Below are 17,154 nucleotides of genomic sequence, written 5' to 3'. Positions count from 1 at the left end.
TTATAAGGACCAAGGGAGCCAGTAGAGAGAGCTACATACCTCTAACACCCTCAAATTGGGTGCGGGAAAGGAGGCCCTCAGGCTGTGTGCTGAGCCCTCGTGGCGAGCAGTCCTCCTGCTTGACGTAGGACACTGCAGAGGAGAGGAGGACACATCACATGCGGAGAGGCGTCAGTGCCTGCCTTGACCACGACACGGCGAGTCCTGACAGACGACCGCCGATCTAACATTCACGTTCAATCTACAGCCACATCCTCTACATGTAACCTGATAGGTTGAAAACAACTGGCATAGTGAAGCGGAACTTACAAGGCAATTACACCGAACTCATGAAAAGTGCACGACAACTGAAGAGCTCCAGTTACTACAGGCATAGAAGCAAGTACACAAATGGCCCAGACGGAACCCGGCGCCCACCCCCCACCCCTTACCAGGCTTGGCAGGGTCCTGTTGCCTTGGCAGGCCAAGTGATATGGATCCCACTGAGCCCTTTGCTCCCTCCTGACCGTACACAGCTTGGCTAGGCGAGGGCAGGTATGTGCCAGGAGTTCCCTGAAACGGTTCGCCCGGAGAAAAAGTTACAGCCGACTCTGAAATTCTCCCCGAAGTTTTAAAAGGGACGCCAAGAACAAAACGTTACTTCAGAAGGGGGGGGTGGGTCGGTGGGGAGGAATACGCACTTAAAAATTCCATCGTGTAAGAGTCAGTAAGCCAACTTGCAGGGCTGGCCGTTTAGAGACAGCGGGGGAGGAGGAGGAGGAGGAGGAGGAGGAGGAGGCTGCTCTTATCCTAAACATGCATCCGCCCTTGTGAATCTCTGCCCTCCCCCCTCACCTGGGAAATGGAGCCCCCCTGGATGAAGGACGGCTTGTCGGATGGCTTGGATGTGGGAATGAGCGGGGGCGGGGATGGAATGTTGGCTGGCCTGCTGTGCCTGGAGAACGCCACCCGGACTCCGTCGGACTGGCTCTGGAGCAACTGGTTTGGAGCCGGCTGTAGCACTGTAGAACGGCAGGGACCCGGAGTCCAAGAAATATCAGCACACACTGCGCTATCATCTGTCTATCTTACCCGCCGCTCGCCATCACGGAAGAAGAGGAACACTGAAGGTCCCTGAGCTGTGGCGAAGCGTGCAGATGCGCTGAGGTTCACACACACACACACACACACACACACACACACACACACACACACACACACACACACACACACAGTAGGTTGACAAGGCATACAGGTTGACACACACAGTACACCTGTGTCACAGTAACAGGGAATGTTAACCAGGAACAGAAGCCCACACAGCTACGCATATCCCCTGACCCGGTTCTGATGTACTCTCCCTTTGTTTCTTGGCCTGCTCGAGCTTCAATATTGCATGGGTCTGCAATGCTGACATCCCTCAACGTGCCACCCCGCCCCGCCCTCGAGGGATGACAGGCCAACAAAGCTGGCTCTCCTTTCCTGTAGCGTGACACGGTCACTTCCTTTCAGGACCTCGCCGAAATGGAAACTCGACTCCTGCCCCAGGCAACGTATGTGGGGCGTTTATAAAACATTTAAAAAATGCGGAAGAGAGGCAGGCGACGCCTCAGCCCAGTCCCAATCTACCATGCCCCAGAGGCCAATCCGGAGACAGGCTGGGGACACAGTGCCTCACATACGGAGTGGGACAAACCAGATCTGAACACAAAGCACTCCGTGACGCAGTTCACATTTACTTGATTAGTATTTAGGAAAAGTTGGCCGCTTGGAACTTTCATGCAGCCACAGACCAGATAACTAGTTAAAAACTAAAATCTGATTGAATAATCAGCTATAAACAGAGATAAAAATGGGCTGACCTGGAGGGACACGGTAGCTGGGTGCAGTGGGGTCTGGCTGTGGTGAAGCCTTGCTCAGCTCCCGGGGGGACAGCCTATAAGGTGACGCAGATCTTCCCGTGCCACCATGGGACTGAGCCTCCTGTTCCAGAGCTAGCTTCATGTCATACGGCATGTAGGTGAAGGGTTTACCTACAGGGAGGGGGACAGAGGACAGGAACAAACAGTCAGCTGCTGCAAAAATCCCTCCTTTTACATGAGCAGCTTTGCTTAGTTCCTCATATATTCAGGGAAATCACACAGTAGTAGGATGTTCATGCTTGCATATATGCCGTTACCAGGACACCAAAAACAACCAGAAAGATTTCAGTATATAACTGACTATGCCAAGTACAATCCTTGGAATTAAATATTTAGAGCTAAAGCCGCTGCTCGGATTTGAGCGATCAGACCGTTGGCTGGCCCGGCCTTACCCTCCCGGTCCAGGATGGTGGGGCTGCGTGTGGCGAAGCGGGGGGGCGGCCGGCGCTCCGAGTCGGCCTGATCCTGCCGCTGCTTCTCCTCCTGGTGCGCGGACTCATGCACGGCCTTGATCTGATGCTGAAACATGGTGTAGCCACTAAGCGGGGTGCCCAGGGGCATGCCACCAGGCCCAAAGGGAGCTGGCACCTAGGAGGGGGGGAAGGAGGAGGAGAGGCAGATTGTCAGATAGACCATGTTGGGACAGGAAGAGGCGATCACGTGACCAGCACCAGCCACTGACCATGGCGGGGATGGTGGCTGCACGCTGGTGCAGCTGCTGCATGCTCAGGTGGCCCTGCTTGGCCGAGGACACCAGCACCGAGCCAGGTGTGCTGAGCAGGGACGGCTTGTCCATGCAGAAGATCCTGAGGGAGAGGGAGAGGCCGCGTTAGACGGTCAGGGAAGCCAGTTGGCGAAGAGGAGCAGGATATGAAAGCGACAGCAGGATGCGAGTCAAAAGGTGGCTGCTTGCAGAGCAAAGTACTGACCTTTAACCTAACGCCCCCCACCCCCCCCCCCCCCCAGAATGCCTATGGCAGCTGGCTTTTCATTCCAGGGGACATGGCATGACATAAGTCTGCCAACAGTGCTGACCTTTACCCGAGCCTCTGCTCCACTCTTTATTTACTTATTTTGGGACAGGAACGACCAACCGCTTGCATTTTTACCATAACTTGGCCCACAAAACTACGGAGGCTTAGCTACTGAAACGGGCATCGACGTGGCGAAGAATATTTCAGCTCCAGACCAGTTAAGTAACATAACACTCACATAAAAAGCCTAAAAATAATAAAACACAAAAAGCAGCCCACAGAGCGGCACGGGGAACGTGAGCGAGCGTGGCCACGGTGAGTATCTGCTGGAATGTACCTCCCAGTGGCAGATGTGTTTTTCTTTTGGATGGACTTCTTGGAAATGGAGGGAGACACACAACTGGACAAGAGGGACGAAGTCTTACATGCCTAAGAACAGTGGGAGCCAGGCGCCTCCCCCACACCTGGGACCACGCACTGCCAGTCCCACCACAGTCACACAATCAGCCCAAACTCAAATATCATTTTACTGCTTCGGCATAAGCAAGCAGCCACGTTCCCGAGTTCGCTGAACACTTCCCTAGGAAATGGTATCCCAGCAACCCTTATGGAGCCTCTGCGAAGCAAGGCCTACCTCTGCCTGTCGGGCTCGCCATCTATGTCCTCGTCTGCGCTGCAGGTGGCACTGGAATCATTGTCTGAGTGGGCCTCCCGAAGCGGTCCCCTCTGGGAGGGCCCTGGCCCCTGCTCGACCAGCTCGGCACGGTCCACCTTCTCCTTGGCATCAGGCTCCACTTTGATACGCACATCGCCTGGCAGCTTGGTGTCTGCATCCAGCGGCTCAGCCTTAGGCTGCACCGGGGCCTCATAGAGGGCGCGGGCACGATCGTCTGCACCCATCGACTCCCCTGCCTCTGGACTCTCTTCCAGCTTGACTCGTAGCTCACTGTACGGGGGATCGTGGCTCTTCCCGGGCCGGTCCCGCTCGGGTGTGGCATCGTCCCGGGGAGTTCCATCACTGCGCTGCTCAGCTGCCTTGGCTGAGTCCCCCTGGGAAGGGGAAGGAGCACTCTCCGTGTCCGAGCTGTTCTCCGCACCTGGGAGGGGACCGGATACATGCTAACAGCTGAGCGACCGAAACCAGATGGATGCTGCTGCTATTTTTTAAGAAAGTGAACATGACTCAAGAAAACCTGGTTTGCCTTAAAAAAAAATGTAAATCAATGTGACAGATGTAAGCAAAAACAGAATAGCACCAACAGGCTATAATTTGTCACGATTTACCAATTTTCACAGCAAATCTGAAGTCCAAAGAAAATGCACAATCCTGACTGTAAAAAGGAAAGAAAAACCTTGGGTGCAAAGTCTGATTGGGTCTCCTTGAAGATGACAAATACTGTGACCTCCTCCCACAGACACAACTAGAGGCCAGTCCCACCAGAAGAGGGCGCTGAAGACCATCTGACACCATACGACAACGACCTAAACCTCCCAAGCTGGGGAACCTCATAAAATAGAAACAGGGCCGATTTCTCACCTGAATTCACCTCTGCCTCTGATTATAGCTACAGACTAACAGAAACAAACACCACCCCATTACACAGGCGATTAAGCACAGGTCTGACCAGATCTTCTACACCCAAGGCGCTCCAGCAAAACTCAAGAAATGGCCCAGAGGATGACACCAGCTCGGTTTACTGGGCTTCCTTGTGGTTTGGGTACCTTTGACATCCTGCCAGTTTCAGTGCGGCCTTTCCCCACATTCCCCCACTGACCTTCACTGTCCTCTGGGTTCTCCTCCTCGTTGTAGCCCTCGTTGTCCTCCTCATCAGCCGCTGAGGTGGTGGAGGCCACGCTCTCACTCTGGGATACGTCACGGTCTGCACGTGAGCGCCGGACGTCCTGAGAACAAATAGGGGAAGCACACAGGGATATGAGCTGGGCACTGTCAGCATTCGCCAGCCATGATGTCACAACAGACTGGTGCAGTCAGGCCCAAACCTGTTTGTGCTGCTGAAGCAGGTTGTCCAGATTGTGCCTCCTCTTGTAGTTGAAGTAGAAGTTCTTGCACTGCGCCTCACTCTTGGTGCCCACCATCTTGGCGATGGCTGACCAGTTGCGTCCGTGCTCCACTAACCCTATAATCAGAGTAAGGGTCACACTGGCTCCCCCAACAGTTTTTCAGCTGGCCCATTGCCACCGATGACAACCCAGGTAGACACCCAGGTTTAATCTCATATGAATGAACAGGGCAGAAAGCAGCTGCATTAAACCCTGCCCCTTCCTTCCAAAGAGTCCCAGCTGCTCCCTGACTAACCAGGTATCTGGCCAGTCTGCCCAGACACTCCAGTCAGCTTTGCCGTTCCCATGGACTGCCAGGACATAGCTTAGTGTCAGGCTGGCATTTACCTGAAAGCCTTATGTAACAAAATGGCGTGCAGTAGAAAGTCTGGCCAATGTGACCTAGCCATGGGGTGACTCCAGGGACATCATCAATGGTGTCAGTGCGGCAAGTGACTCCTCCCGCCCTCAAATGTTAACAGCTTATTACCACTGAAGTGATGGTGAGTTGCCATTTCCCAGGGTTTCCTTGGGCTAGCGGTACAGAGCCTAGCAAATACACTTTGACTTCGACTGCAGGGCAGAGTGTGTGTTTGAGGGATCGCTCCTGAATGACCCCTTCCTGTCACGTGCCGAACACTAACAAAGGCCCTAAAACACTGAACAGATCACTCTGCCAACAGCAGCCCAGTATGCTAAAGACGATACCTTCTGTCTGTTGAGGAGTGAAACAACTGGCTACCCCCGGGAGATTTAAACCATGCAGAACTGTCCCCTGAGAACCAGAAGCAGACAGGCTTTATGTATAAAACCATTTTACACAAAAATATACTATGCTTTACCACCATCATCACTCGAGGTTTAGTAACATTCAATGTCACGTTGCTTTTGAGAGGCAATGAGTGCGTTAACCTGGGTTCCCACTCTTTTTAAGGAATCATTTTCCAGGACATTTCCAGGAGCTTTTTCCGGAAATTCACGACAGGATCTGGTCATGCAGTCATACACTTTAGTCGCAGGCTTAACATCTTTTTAATTTCTCTTTGATTAAAGGGACTTAATATGCTAAATTACATAAAGGCAACACCAATTAATGCATTGATGTATAATAGAGTTGTTTGACCTCTTTTTGTTACACACTGTTTTAAACTGCAAAACTCTTTTCAAGAAATAAATGCCTCTTAGATTGTGGAAAACTATCCAAACACTGGCATTACTGATAATACTGATATTACTGATATGGTATACTGAGCAATTCCATAATGTTCAGTATAGAGTTGTTAACCACACCATGAAATAGGCTACCATAAGGACCTAATTTCAGTAAAAGTTACTTGCATATTGCATATTACATGTCATTGTATCAAATACATTTATGTACAATTGTTTGTATTAGACAAAACTGCATAAAGCCAATTTATTGGCTATATCATGTGTATGATGCCTATAACACTAATATATGCAACAATTGGCATGCGACAAAACAGAGTTAACTTTCAACTGGTAGCTTTACTGGGAACACAGCAGCTGTAGAATTTTTTTCCTGGTTAGTCAATGACAAAAATTATAATAAAGAACTTATCTTTGTGGGAAAAGAAGCTAAATACATCCATTTTAAAAACTCAAATATAATGGGTCGTATTAAGCTGACGTCGTTGCCCAAGGTACGCATAAATGAAAACGAGGCGACAGCCATTTTACCAGGGTACAAGTGACAACAGCAGCAAGGAAATCCCAGAATCTAAGTTTCATCTGTATACCTTCGGATCGTACAAATAAAGGCAAAGAGACCAAAGAGCTGCCGGAAAGGCTACAGAAAACTTAGCCAAGATCCATCGATTGAAAGAACTAGAATGACTATACAGTCAAGAATTGGCACATTCTGTGTTCTGAGAATAGGCAGTATTTCAATTAAATGCATTAAAATGCATATTCGTTTCCTTTTGAGCATTATGTAATTTGCATTTTGCTGGACGGAAAAAAAAAATCAGACGGAGGCTAATTTGTAACAAAATATATTGAGATATTTAAAATGCTTAATAAAATGCCATTTTAAGAATGTAAACCTAGTGATGAACAGACTTTTAAATAAAACCTATTACCATCCTTCGCATAATTTCAAGGAAAGAAGCTGCTTTGGTGATCGCCGCAAATTGCCTAGAAGTATGCAGTAAAATAGCCAGATATTGCTGACTGAATGCCAGTACAGGATGATTAGCAAACAGCACTACTATGCTCTAGAACTTGTAAATTAACTCGCTAGCCTCCTAAGGCTAGTGACATTCTAAATTAAGTTAATTTCAACAGACATGCTCAGGCAGTGGCATCTTGTGGTTTGTCATATATGGAAACCTTCATTAGCGATAAATCAGACTAGCTAGTTTTGTTCCTAAGGACAAAGTTAATTTCTATCATCTAATCGTGGGAATTTTTATAGGCACTGAGCTTGTGTAAAAGGGAGAACGAACTTTACATTGCACATTATCTGCGTCGCAGTTGCTGGTCCCGTTTGTATTTATTGAATGTATATTTAAATATCAGTTTCTTTGAGTTTATGTTCGGCACCCTACTATAAAAGACAAAGCTGGCAATTCATGCATTATGATCATTTAAGAAAGCAGCATTGCGTCTGCATTTACACTTTATGGTTAACTGTGTGGTAGATTACTTCCTTCAAATGATACGAAAAAATGCCTCTATACAGCTTTTCATAGTCCTGAGCACCTGATACATTTAGTTTCTAAGAAACTTTAACATTGAAAAGAAATACAGAACTTTATGCTTCTGTGCGACTGACGTCTCCAACATCCCCTGATAAAATGGCCGCTACACACAAATCGTGACGTATTACGCATGTAACTTAATACAACCCATTGCCTATACATGTCTCAGTAGGTGGAGACATTGCACGGCAGAGGCTATGCCCTAGCTCAGCTGTCATATCTAGAATTACGAACAGCAAGCTGTTTCAGACAGAAAAATTAAAAAGCAAAAAACAGAAATAAAATTCCAGGACAATTATTTGGCCATTTCTATCAGTTTCCAGGTCATTTCAATGACTGGAAAATAACCCTCAAAATTTTCAGGTTTTCCAGGACATGTGGGAACCCTGATTAACATTGGTATAAACCATAATTGCTAGATAAACCTGCACAAACCCATCTCACTCCTAACTTCTAAATGTGTTAAAGTTCAGCTGACCGTGCTCATCTATATGCACCAGGGCTCCAGGGTGTCACACGTCCAAGGTGCTACACTGAGCCTAAAACTCTGCCAACGCACTACTGCCCTCTTAATGCCCATCTTCCCATGGATGTGTACGTCCTCCATCAAAATTCAAAGCCTTGTGAGTACTTTGTCCACTATGAGGGATTACTCTCAGGCCACTGGCTCAGTGACAGAACACCGACGCTAGTTTAAGTTGGAATGGTTGGCCAGAACCAGCCACTGAAACCAGCTCACAGGGAGGGGTACTTGTAGCAGAAGGTGAAGGCAGCAACTGAGAGGGAAGCCCTTTACCTTTTTTGGCCACTTCCATCTCTTCCTCAGTCCAGCGGGAAGTTTCACCTGCCTCCACGGCGCCTGTGAATCAAACGAGTCAGCCATGTCAATAAGGGTGACACTGTCTCTCAGGGGTGCGTATAAAGCCGGGAGTGCTGCTGTGTCATACCGGGGGTCATGCCAGTGGCCTGCTAATCTAATCGTCAGTCTGATCTGCCCCTTTTGGCCTGCATCCCGCATCAGCTGACCACACTGCAGCCAGAGTCTTGCCACGCCATGCTCGGTAACCATATTCCGGCATGGCCCTTGGCCACGCAACTCGACATTTCAGAGAACGTGGAGGTTGCAGAGGGGCAAGCTGAACCTTGCCCCCCCCCTTCTCCCCCAATGCCAACAGCCAGACCTCCCCGAGACTGTAAACAGAAGACAAATATAGCTCCAGATGACCCTTGACATTTTTTTCCCCCAAAGCAAAGCTATGAGTGAACGGCTCTGAAACTCGTCCAAAGGTGCCGCTGCATGGGGGACATCTCTGCTCAAAGCATATTGAGCTCAAAAGCGGCAGAGCACCAGGAATTGAAACTGATGAACGAACACAGATTTGTAAAATTTTTCATTCTTTTAAAGAACTGAACAGCACCACAGCCCAAACTAACTAAGTGCTGAATTCACTGTATATATTTTCTGTCAGGGTTCAGAACAGGAGCAGTCGCACATCCTCAAAATGATTGTCAGTATGCACACATGAAATGAGGACCAAGTGGAGATGCTCTTTCCCATGACATACGCCAGCCCGGTCACCTCACTCTGAGCCCTTCCTTCAATTATTGAAGAAAGAGGAGAGACTGACAGATGACCATCTTCTAAACCGGGGCCCACCGATTCTGGCCTGATTCGCCAGGTGAAAGGGAAAGTGAAAGATCAAAGTAAAGCACGGCTTGCCCTGGGTTTATAAGGACCTCAAAGGAAAAAGTGAGACTTCAAGAACAAGACTGGAAAACCCGCAAATGTGTGCTACTACTTTCATACTTTGCGTCTCATAAATTGTTCAGAAAACTTTTAAAAGTGACAAAATTCAAGGGCTGCCTTTGATCTCCAGGGGTATGCTAAGTGGATCATAAAGCAGATTATACCATGGTGATCTTTTTTTTTGGAGTAGGGGTGGGCAAGGAGGTGTGTGCAAGCACAAGGCTGTTGAGGTTTCCAAGAGTCACCAGCAGGGGGAGTGGCTTCAGCTCAACAGCAGACACCACATGGCTCAGACATCTGCCCGACAACCAGGACAGCACACGCATCCAGCTGGACAGACTTACATTTACCACCAACGTCCTTTACAGCAGTGATCTGGCTAACAGTAGCTGACCCCATGCTGTCCATTAACGGCTCCTACTACAAGTACAGCCCGGTGGCTAAAGTTAGTAATATCACTTAACCAAAAGGACGATGTGTGGCAAAAATGTTGAAAATGAGACACCCTGCTCCCTCTAAATCATGCCCGCCCCCTATCTATCTCGGCAAGGACATGGAAACAAAGCTCAATGGATAATGATAAGGGGGACCATGGGTACTGAGAGTGCCTGTTACTAAGGACCAGGGAAGAGCACCAGAGACAGCAGATGCCACCTTCCCAGAGCAGTGAAATGAGACCCATTCAAAAGGTACCATTGGGGGGTAGGGAGCCCTTAGCAAATGTGAAAAAAGCCTGTGAAGCTCAGAAACAACAGGGTATCCCTCTATAGTGCCCGCCAACCGCGAGCCATAAGGACAGGAAAGGCGGCCCGAGCTGAATGCTAAACCTAACCTGGCTGCTATTGGTCTGATTTTAAAGGAACCAACCCTAAAAAATCTCCACTTTAGGCTCTCATGCCAAAAGCCTTTTCCACAGCAAAGCTATGTGTCTGCCAAAAGGAGGCGCAACTGGATGCAGAGGATACCCTCCTTGGGGTATGAAACTCCTCGCCAGACAGGAAGTAAGGTCTTACCCCTGGGGGCTTGTGGGTCCATGGCTACAGGGGTAGCCTTGATCTGGTCACGCACATTCCTCTGCACCGACTCAGTCTTGGGTGGTTGGGTGGGTTCAGGCAGCACTAGACGATGGACGAAGGTGAGCCATGGAGGATGCACATAGGTGAACAAACAAGATGAAAAAACAAAAACAAGGTCAATGAAGGAGCAGAACTTTGGAGAACGTGAGCGTGAGGCGAGGCCACGGACAGCCCGTTTTCTATACTTGGGGAGGAAAGGACACTCCAGGCTTCTAAGGAGATCCTGCTGGCATGCCATGTGAATGTTATGGCAAAGAGGGCAGACTAGCAGAGGCAGGCGGTGGCAGGCTTACCTGGCTCGGGGGGCGGAGGTGGGGGCTCCTCCGCCGCCACGGAGGCTGCCTCACTGGCCATGGAGCGCGTGGTGATGCGGCCCTTGCGTCGGCCCTGACTGTTGGCAGTCTTCCTGCCACGGGGGGCGCTCTGCTCCTTCCCGTCCTCGTCCTCCCCGCCGTCACACTTCTCTTTGTCTCTGATGTCCCTGGAGGGGGTGCAGATAGCCAGGAAACTTTGGTCACCCACTGCAGGATTATGATCCGATTAATCCTTCTGCCATAACAACCACCTTCGAAAATGTTCACGCAGAGGTCATTCTCAGCACCACAGGACTGCACGGGATACATTGGGTAACTTAGAACCCTCCCAGTACAGACCTGATTCCATCAGAAACTCCTGGGGAGTCACACGAAATTTAAAACAAACCCTAAGACATCTAGAGAATGAGCAAAACCTGGTTTCCATGGAAAAATCATTTTGACCATAATCAGGTTTCTGGACATGATGAGCAAGCTGGCAGGTTTTATACTCTAGGGTTCCTCACCCACCCTTACCCTAACCAACTCACTTGGGTTCCTCCTTCTCATCTTTCTCCTCCTCGTCTTTCTTCTCCTCGTCGTCCTTCTTCTCTGACTTCTCCGATTTGTCTTCCTCTGTCTTGTCTTCAGATTTCTCTTCCTGCGAGGGCCGCGTTATCTGTTGCTAAGGAGATACATTGAACCCCGTCAGCATGCATTGCTACATGACATCATGAGCATGTGGAGGGCAGGTGGGGGCAGACTGATCCCCTATTTATCATGAGCTATTGCTTCTTAAGTGGACCACAAAATGTCAGGTTATGGTTAGACAGACTCGTGGGCTGGGGCATGCGCTCTGGAAACAGCACGTACGAAAGACAGCAGCATTGTTTAGCCAGGGGTCATGGGTGCAATGCCAGTGCACTAAAACGACACTCATCGACTCCTCTCTTGACTCACGTTTCAGGCCCAGGAGACGGTGTATACCAGAGATAAACACTAACAGAATGGCTCATGCCACATATTTGAACCAGGGACAGCAGAATGTTCCCAGTCTGGTTCGTTTTTCCACAGCAGTGAGATGATGATGGTTTGGAGGCTGCAATCCAGCTGCATTCCAGAAGCAGGCCGGGAACACAGAGGCAAGCTTCTTATGCTCAGTAACCTCATTAGGAAGGCAGGGTACCAAAGTGGAGGGGAACAGCACCAGAACAACACACCAAGCCTGACTGAACTTTAATCCCGGTGCTGACCAACATCCTCCATCATTATAAAATGGAAAAGACCAAAAACCAGTGCCATCAAATGGTCTGGTGATGTTTTCCATGTGAGAAGGGCATTTTATTTCAGCACAAAAAAGTAAAGTCACAAATGCTACAGAAAACCCTTGCAAGCAACTACTGTATGTTCATCACGGGGTGGGGTGACTGGCCTAAGTACTCATAATAAAACGGCACCAATGTTAACGGGTCTGGCTGATGAACAAACCGCATCGAAATGCAAGTGATTGAACAGGTCTTGTTACCATTTAAAAAACTGCATTGTCAAAATGGCGGGTTCCTCGGGGGTGCCACTGACAAGGAAAGTTCCGGACTGCTGTGTCAGTGTATGTGGGTGGGGGGTAACAAGACAAGCGCGTCGGAAATCAGCAGGCGGCCCACGGCAGCCCATATGGCCGCATCTTCCGGAAGGAAATGAAAAATGAGTAATGCAAAGCTGATCTCCCCCACAGACTGTCCCACGAACCAAAAACTGCACATATTGGGAGCACTGGATTTAAAGCAGGGTCCCGACACCCTGTCAATGCCCTGTCAGTTTGGAGCAGCACGGAGACACAGTAGCCTGCATCTGGAGCAACAACAAAGACATCATAAATGGAAAAGAAAAAGGAAAGCGAAGAAAACCATCAGCGTACAAAGGGCTTTCAAAGCCAGTGGATGCATAATCCTTTGATATTCCCTGAGAGCCCTATCCAATTTCTACAAATGGTGATATTTTGTGGTGTTTGGTCAGAGCAGGTTATTGCCAGAGCATCCTTATCATACGAGGGGGTTTCATGAGACAGCTGGGAAGCAAGAAACCAGAGTGCCAGAACAAGGTTTAGAATAAAAACACAAAATAAAACAAAATGGAGGCAGTACGGTCTTGAAATGGTTTTATTTTCCAGTGGCTGGAAAGAAAGAAGGTAGGAGATGTGAAGGACTCCAGAAAAACAAGTCCCTTCAAAGGGGAGAGGAGCTCATCAACGCCATTCCCCATCAGAGGCGGGCGGAGCGGCTCACAGACGGCCCTCTGAGAAGAGGCGGGGTGGGCTGGAAGGGCCCCGAGCACGCCAAGGCAAACATCCCATGCTGTTACCAGATGGGCCGAGGAATGCCAAAACCCAAACTGCAAGACAGACGAGGCCGTGGGGGTGGGGGGTGCAAGGCAAAAATGAACGGGTGAGGGACTTGGTCTGGCAGGCGGGGCCCTGGCCCCCGCTCCCCATCCCGTCCCACCCTGCCCCGCAAAGCCACGGCTCCCATCGTGAAGTCATGTTTCCACGAAAACACAGCTCTCATCCAGGGCTGCAGCTCACAGCAAAACAAAATAAAAAGTGTCTTTCTATCTGCAGATTTCAGGATGACATCTGGGGGGAGAGCATGCGGACCGGACTGTTTACATCAGTGAACAAGTTACTCCGAAGCATGACATTTAACGGAAACTAGGAAAAAATGCTGGGGAAAATTCATTAACACGATTAAAACCTGCATATTAAACATTTCAAAGGTGGTTTCTCTTACAGAAACGGTCATGCTTATTTTGCATGTCGTGCAGTAAAGTCGCCCAGAACATGCCACTTCTTCAAAAGAAACAAAATTGTTGAACAAAAGGATGTTTTTGACTCACAATGACCATTAGTCATGCTGATGCCGAAAAAAAGCAAATAAAAGAAAACAGATTGAAATCGGCCATCCATCGCCCCATACGATGCTCCAGAGAACCATCACCATCCACTCAGGCCCGTGGCCTCCCCAGTGGCACTACTGCCAGCAACGAGGACAAAGTGCACAGAGCTCCGTAATGCCACCACACAGTCACCTCTATGGTTGTGTAGGTTCCCGTCCAACTGCAGGTTTGACTGTCGTGAACAGAATGTAAGTGACGAGTCATCACGTGACTGGTGGTCACATGAACACTACGCCACAAAACACCATTGTCTTTAATGCACATCATGTTCATGTCCTGGGCCTCATGTTAACTGCAAACAGATTTGGTGTCTCAGATGGGGGGTGGTGGGTGCTGACTCTCTGCGTGGTCCTGCACTAAGGTACTCCTGCTTCTGGTTACCACGTTACAGTTGCGACCCGCTATCCTTTGGCCCTGAGGTCTCCAGAAGGACAAATACCAGTTGTAGCACACCCAAATGAGACAGGACAAAAACCGTGCATCCGTTGCAATATTCTGGTTTGATAAAGGAAAAAAAAAAAATCACAAGGAAGGTTCCCTCTTGTTTGTCCTAGACTGAAGTGAGAGGCTGATGACATGATACTGGCATTCCTACATGTGTGATGAGAGAACATAATGTTAATAATCTAGATATGTAAACTCTGACCACTCTGGACATCTACTCATTTTACTGCCTATCCATTCCACTATAAAGGAGGATGCGTCACTTGAAAGGTTCCTCATGCAGACAATGTTCTTATAACTGTTCATTATTGTTCACATTTCTTATCTGACAAGTGAAAAAGCATGCCTACTCCAAAAACAAGGGAAGACATGCATTTTAGCAGTGTATTAAAAGGGAAATCCTGAACACATTCCACTGTCCAGTCAGGCTTCCCCCTGCCCCATACCCACCCACAGCAGGAAAGTAGGGGCTTAATGTAACTCAGTCATTTACTTTGACTGCACCTCCCCTCACATAGGTACTGGTGCAGCACCAAAGCGGCCGACCCCCAGGGCTTACCTGGGAGCGGGTGATGACCACAGGTTTCGACCACGCAAGAGGTGAGGCCCCCATCATATCTACAGGCACCATACTGGGACACTACAAGTTCAGTGTGGGTCGACACATCTGCAGCAGTCCAGCATGACCCCAGAGCGACCCTGAACAACAGTCCTGTGACACAACTGATAAAGTCTGTATTCAGTCAGCGGAACATCCCGCATTAAAAACATAGAGGTGCCATCCGGTGGCCAACAGCACACTTTCGCTAAAGTAGAAAAGAAAAAAATAATAACATTTGATGGAATGGGTAAGAAAAGTACAAAAACTGCTGTATCCTTACAGGATTTATAAAGATGTCACAAGTAACAAAAAGAGAGAAACAAAAAGAAACAAAAATTTGCAGGCATTTCGCATTATTCTGCCCACTAAAAACATGGTGTGAAGACGTGCAGGTGCTGCCAGCTCCTCACTGACAGATTTCTGCTTCTCAGCGGCTCAGAGTCACCACATATCAGCTGTGTTCTCAGGGGCAGACTCACAAGGTGGGTGGAGGGAGTTACACCCCGCTGAATCCACATTCTAACTTTGCAGGGAGAACCGCGAGGGTTAACAAGGGAGTGAACTCGGGAGGAGGCCGGGTCTTGGAGTTCTGGCCTACTCTGCCGCGGAATGCGATGTTTACACGGCTGGCAGCAGCCGCCCCGCACTGCTGATACTAACTTTAAACCCTTGGAAAAGTGCAAGTCAAGGGTATGGCGCGCGAGATCAGCACAGCGGGGTCTGCAGAGAAAAACTGCCCCGCTTCTCTGTTCCTGGATGCCGCGGCAAGGAGACGCAGAGAGAGAGACAGAGGGAGGAAAGAGACAGAGAGAGAGAGGGAGCGAGCGAGCAAATGGCGAGGACAAAATGTACTTAGGCTGTATTTTGACTTAGGACATACCTGCAAGCTCATCTGTTGGTCGAAAAGCACTTTGCCCCCGGACCAACCCGCAAACTACCCGCAGCGGACGTCAGGCTTGGACCCGAGGTACAGCTGAGATAGAGGAAAGCACCATCGCGGAGCTCCTTAGAAGGGCTGCCTGGCCCCACAGCGCGCTTATTCCAGGAAACTGTGTCATCAGGCCGTTTAAGCTGCCTGAAGGATCGCCCATCTCACATGCACACTCTAATCTATCCGGGGTCACTCGAGGTAATCCCTGCCGAGTGCTGCCTTTGATTGGCATTCACAGCAGCACAGCAACTTTTTGGTCTTGTCAGATCACCGGACCGTACCATTCAGCTTCAAACGAAAGGGGTGTTCTTACGTTCGTGGAAAAACTGAGGGGGGGGGGGGGGGGGACAGGACTGTAACAAGAGCGTATGTGTAATGACGGAAAAAAACAAACCCTTCTACACAATCTGTTCACTTCCTTCTCTCTCTCCCTCCTTCTTTCACTCACTTGTGCTCTTGTACACTCCCTCCACACCCCACTCCTGAAAGCAACGTCCACCAACACTAGTAACCTACTGGGAGTTTGTGCAAGCACAAAACCTGGCCTGCAGTCTCTCTGGAGAAGCAGTATGTCAGACCTGAGCTGTATTTGTTAAGTGGGGAAGCCCTGTGACTTTTCACTTGTTGGGTGGGGTGGGGGATCAACAACTCTAAAATTAATCGGGGCAAGATGCAACATTGATATGGTGGACGAGCCAGAACGAGCCAGAGATCTCAGAGCAGTCATCCCATCACTCTAAATCAAACCCGAGTGCTGTTTTGACGGGTGTTTATGACCAGATCAAGAAACACTGGTGAACACACCGACTGAACAACACATATAGCTGCTATGGCCAGGTTCTCAGAGCAATACAAACCAGACTAACATGCATATTATTCAGGACAAGATAGAGTAATATTCACGTTACTATACCTCTATGCTGCAAGCCATGCATCTTTTAACCCCAGACTGTGAGCGATCTCTCTGTTCCTCACTGCTACAAAAGCTCAGTAATATAATCGAGGCCAGATAAAGGTGTTTTTGCACTGCCCCTTCCGAGGGGATATATTTAGTAGTACCATTTATTGTCCCACTTTGGTCGGTTTCCGCCCCCTATCAGTATTGGGCATTAAAATCGCATCGTGGTGGTGGCAATGATGACAGCGGCCACCCGGGCAGACATCAAGAGTCACACCAAAAGGCAGAGAAATGCCCCCCATCCCACATCACAGGATTTGCAGCGCCGCTAAGAATTGCACACAGGCAAAGCAAGCCAACCCAGCACATGGGGGCCTGCCGGTTCAGTCGGCCAAGAGGCAGACCCTCAGCTCTCATTCGCCACGAGTGAGGGAGGTCACTGGCTGTTTAGGCTGCATCCATCAGAAGCAAAGTCACTAGGGATGGCTGAACTGGCATGAGAAGGCAACAGCAGTAAGATGCATGGCACATGTTTCTGAGATCGATATTCCGCTGA

The 17,154-nt window shown here is 49.2% G+C and overlaps 1 protein-coding gene across 2 annotated transcripts in view; it reads right to left on the bottom strand.

Annotated features, from left to right (window-relative positions):
* The window catches only part of ncor1 (nuclear receptor corepressor 1), a 57,186-nt gene that overhangs the window by 11,852 nt on the left and 28,180 nt on the right, over positions 1-17,154 (bottom strand). For both annotated transcript variants that reach the window (XM_049016899.1, XM_049016900.1), the window contains exons 15-27: positions 11,327-11,460; positions 10,776-10,963; positions 10,420-10,524; positions 8,456-8,518; positions 4,877-5,013; positions 4,651-4,777; positions 3,510-3,972; positions 2,584-2,707; positions 2,294-2,489; positions 1,842-2,012; positions 835-1,001; positions 432-552; positions 40-132 (exon numbers count right to left, since the gene is read on the bottom strand). In XM_049016899.1, coding sequence (XP_048872856.1) covers positions 40-132; positions 432-552; positions 835-1,001; positions 1,842-2,012; positions 2,294-2,489; positions 2,584-2,707; positions 3,510-3,972; positions 4,651-4,777; positions 4,877-5,013; positions 8,456-8,518; positions 10,420-10,524; positions 10,776-10,963; positions 11,327-11,460 — 2,089 coding nt within the window. The remainder of the gene's footprint in view (positions 1-39; positions 133-431; positions 553-834; positions 1,002-1,841; positions 2,013-2,293; positions 2,490-2,583; positions 2,708-3,509; positions 3,973-4,650; positions 4,778-4,876; positions 5,014-8,455; positions 8,519-10,419; positions 10,525-10,775; positions 10,964-11,326; positions 11,461-17,154) is intronic.

Source organism: Brienomyrus brachyistius, chromosome 6, assembly GCF_023856365.1.
Source record: "Brienomyrus brachyistius isolate T26 chromosome 6, BBRACH_0.4, whole genome shotgun sequence".
NCBI classification, from domain to species: Eukaryota; Metazoa; Chordata; class Actinopteri; order Osteoglossiformes; family Mormyridae; genus Brienomyrus; species Brienomyrus brachyistius.
This window is presented reverse-complemented; position numbering and strand designations above follow the sequence as displayed.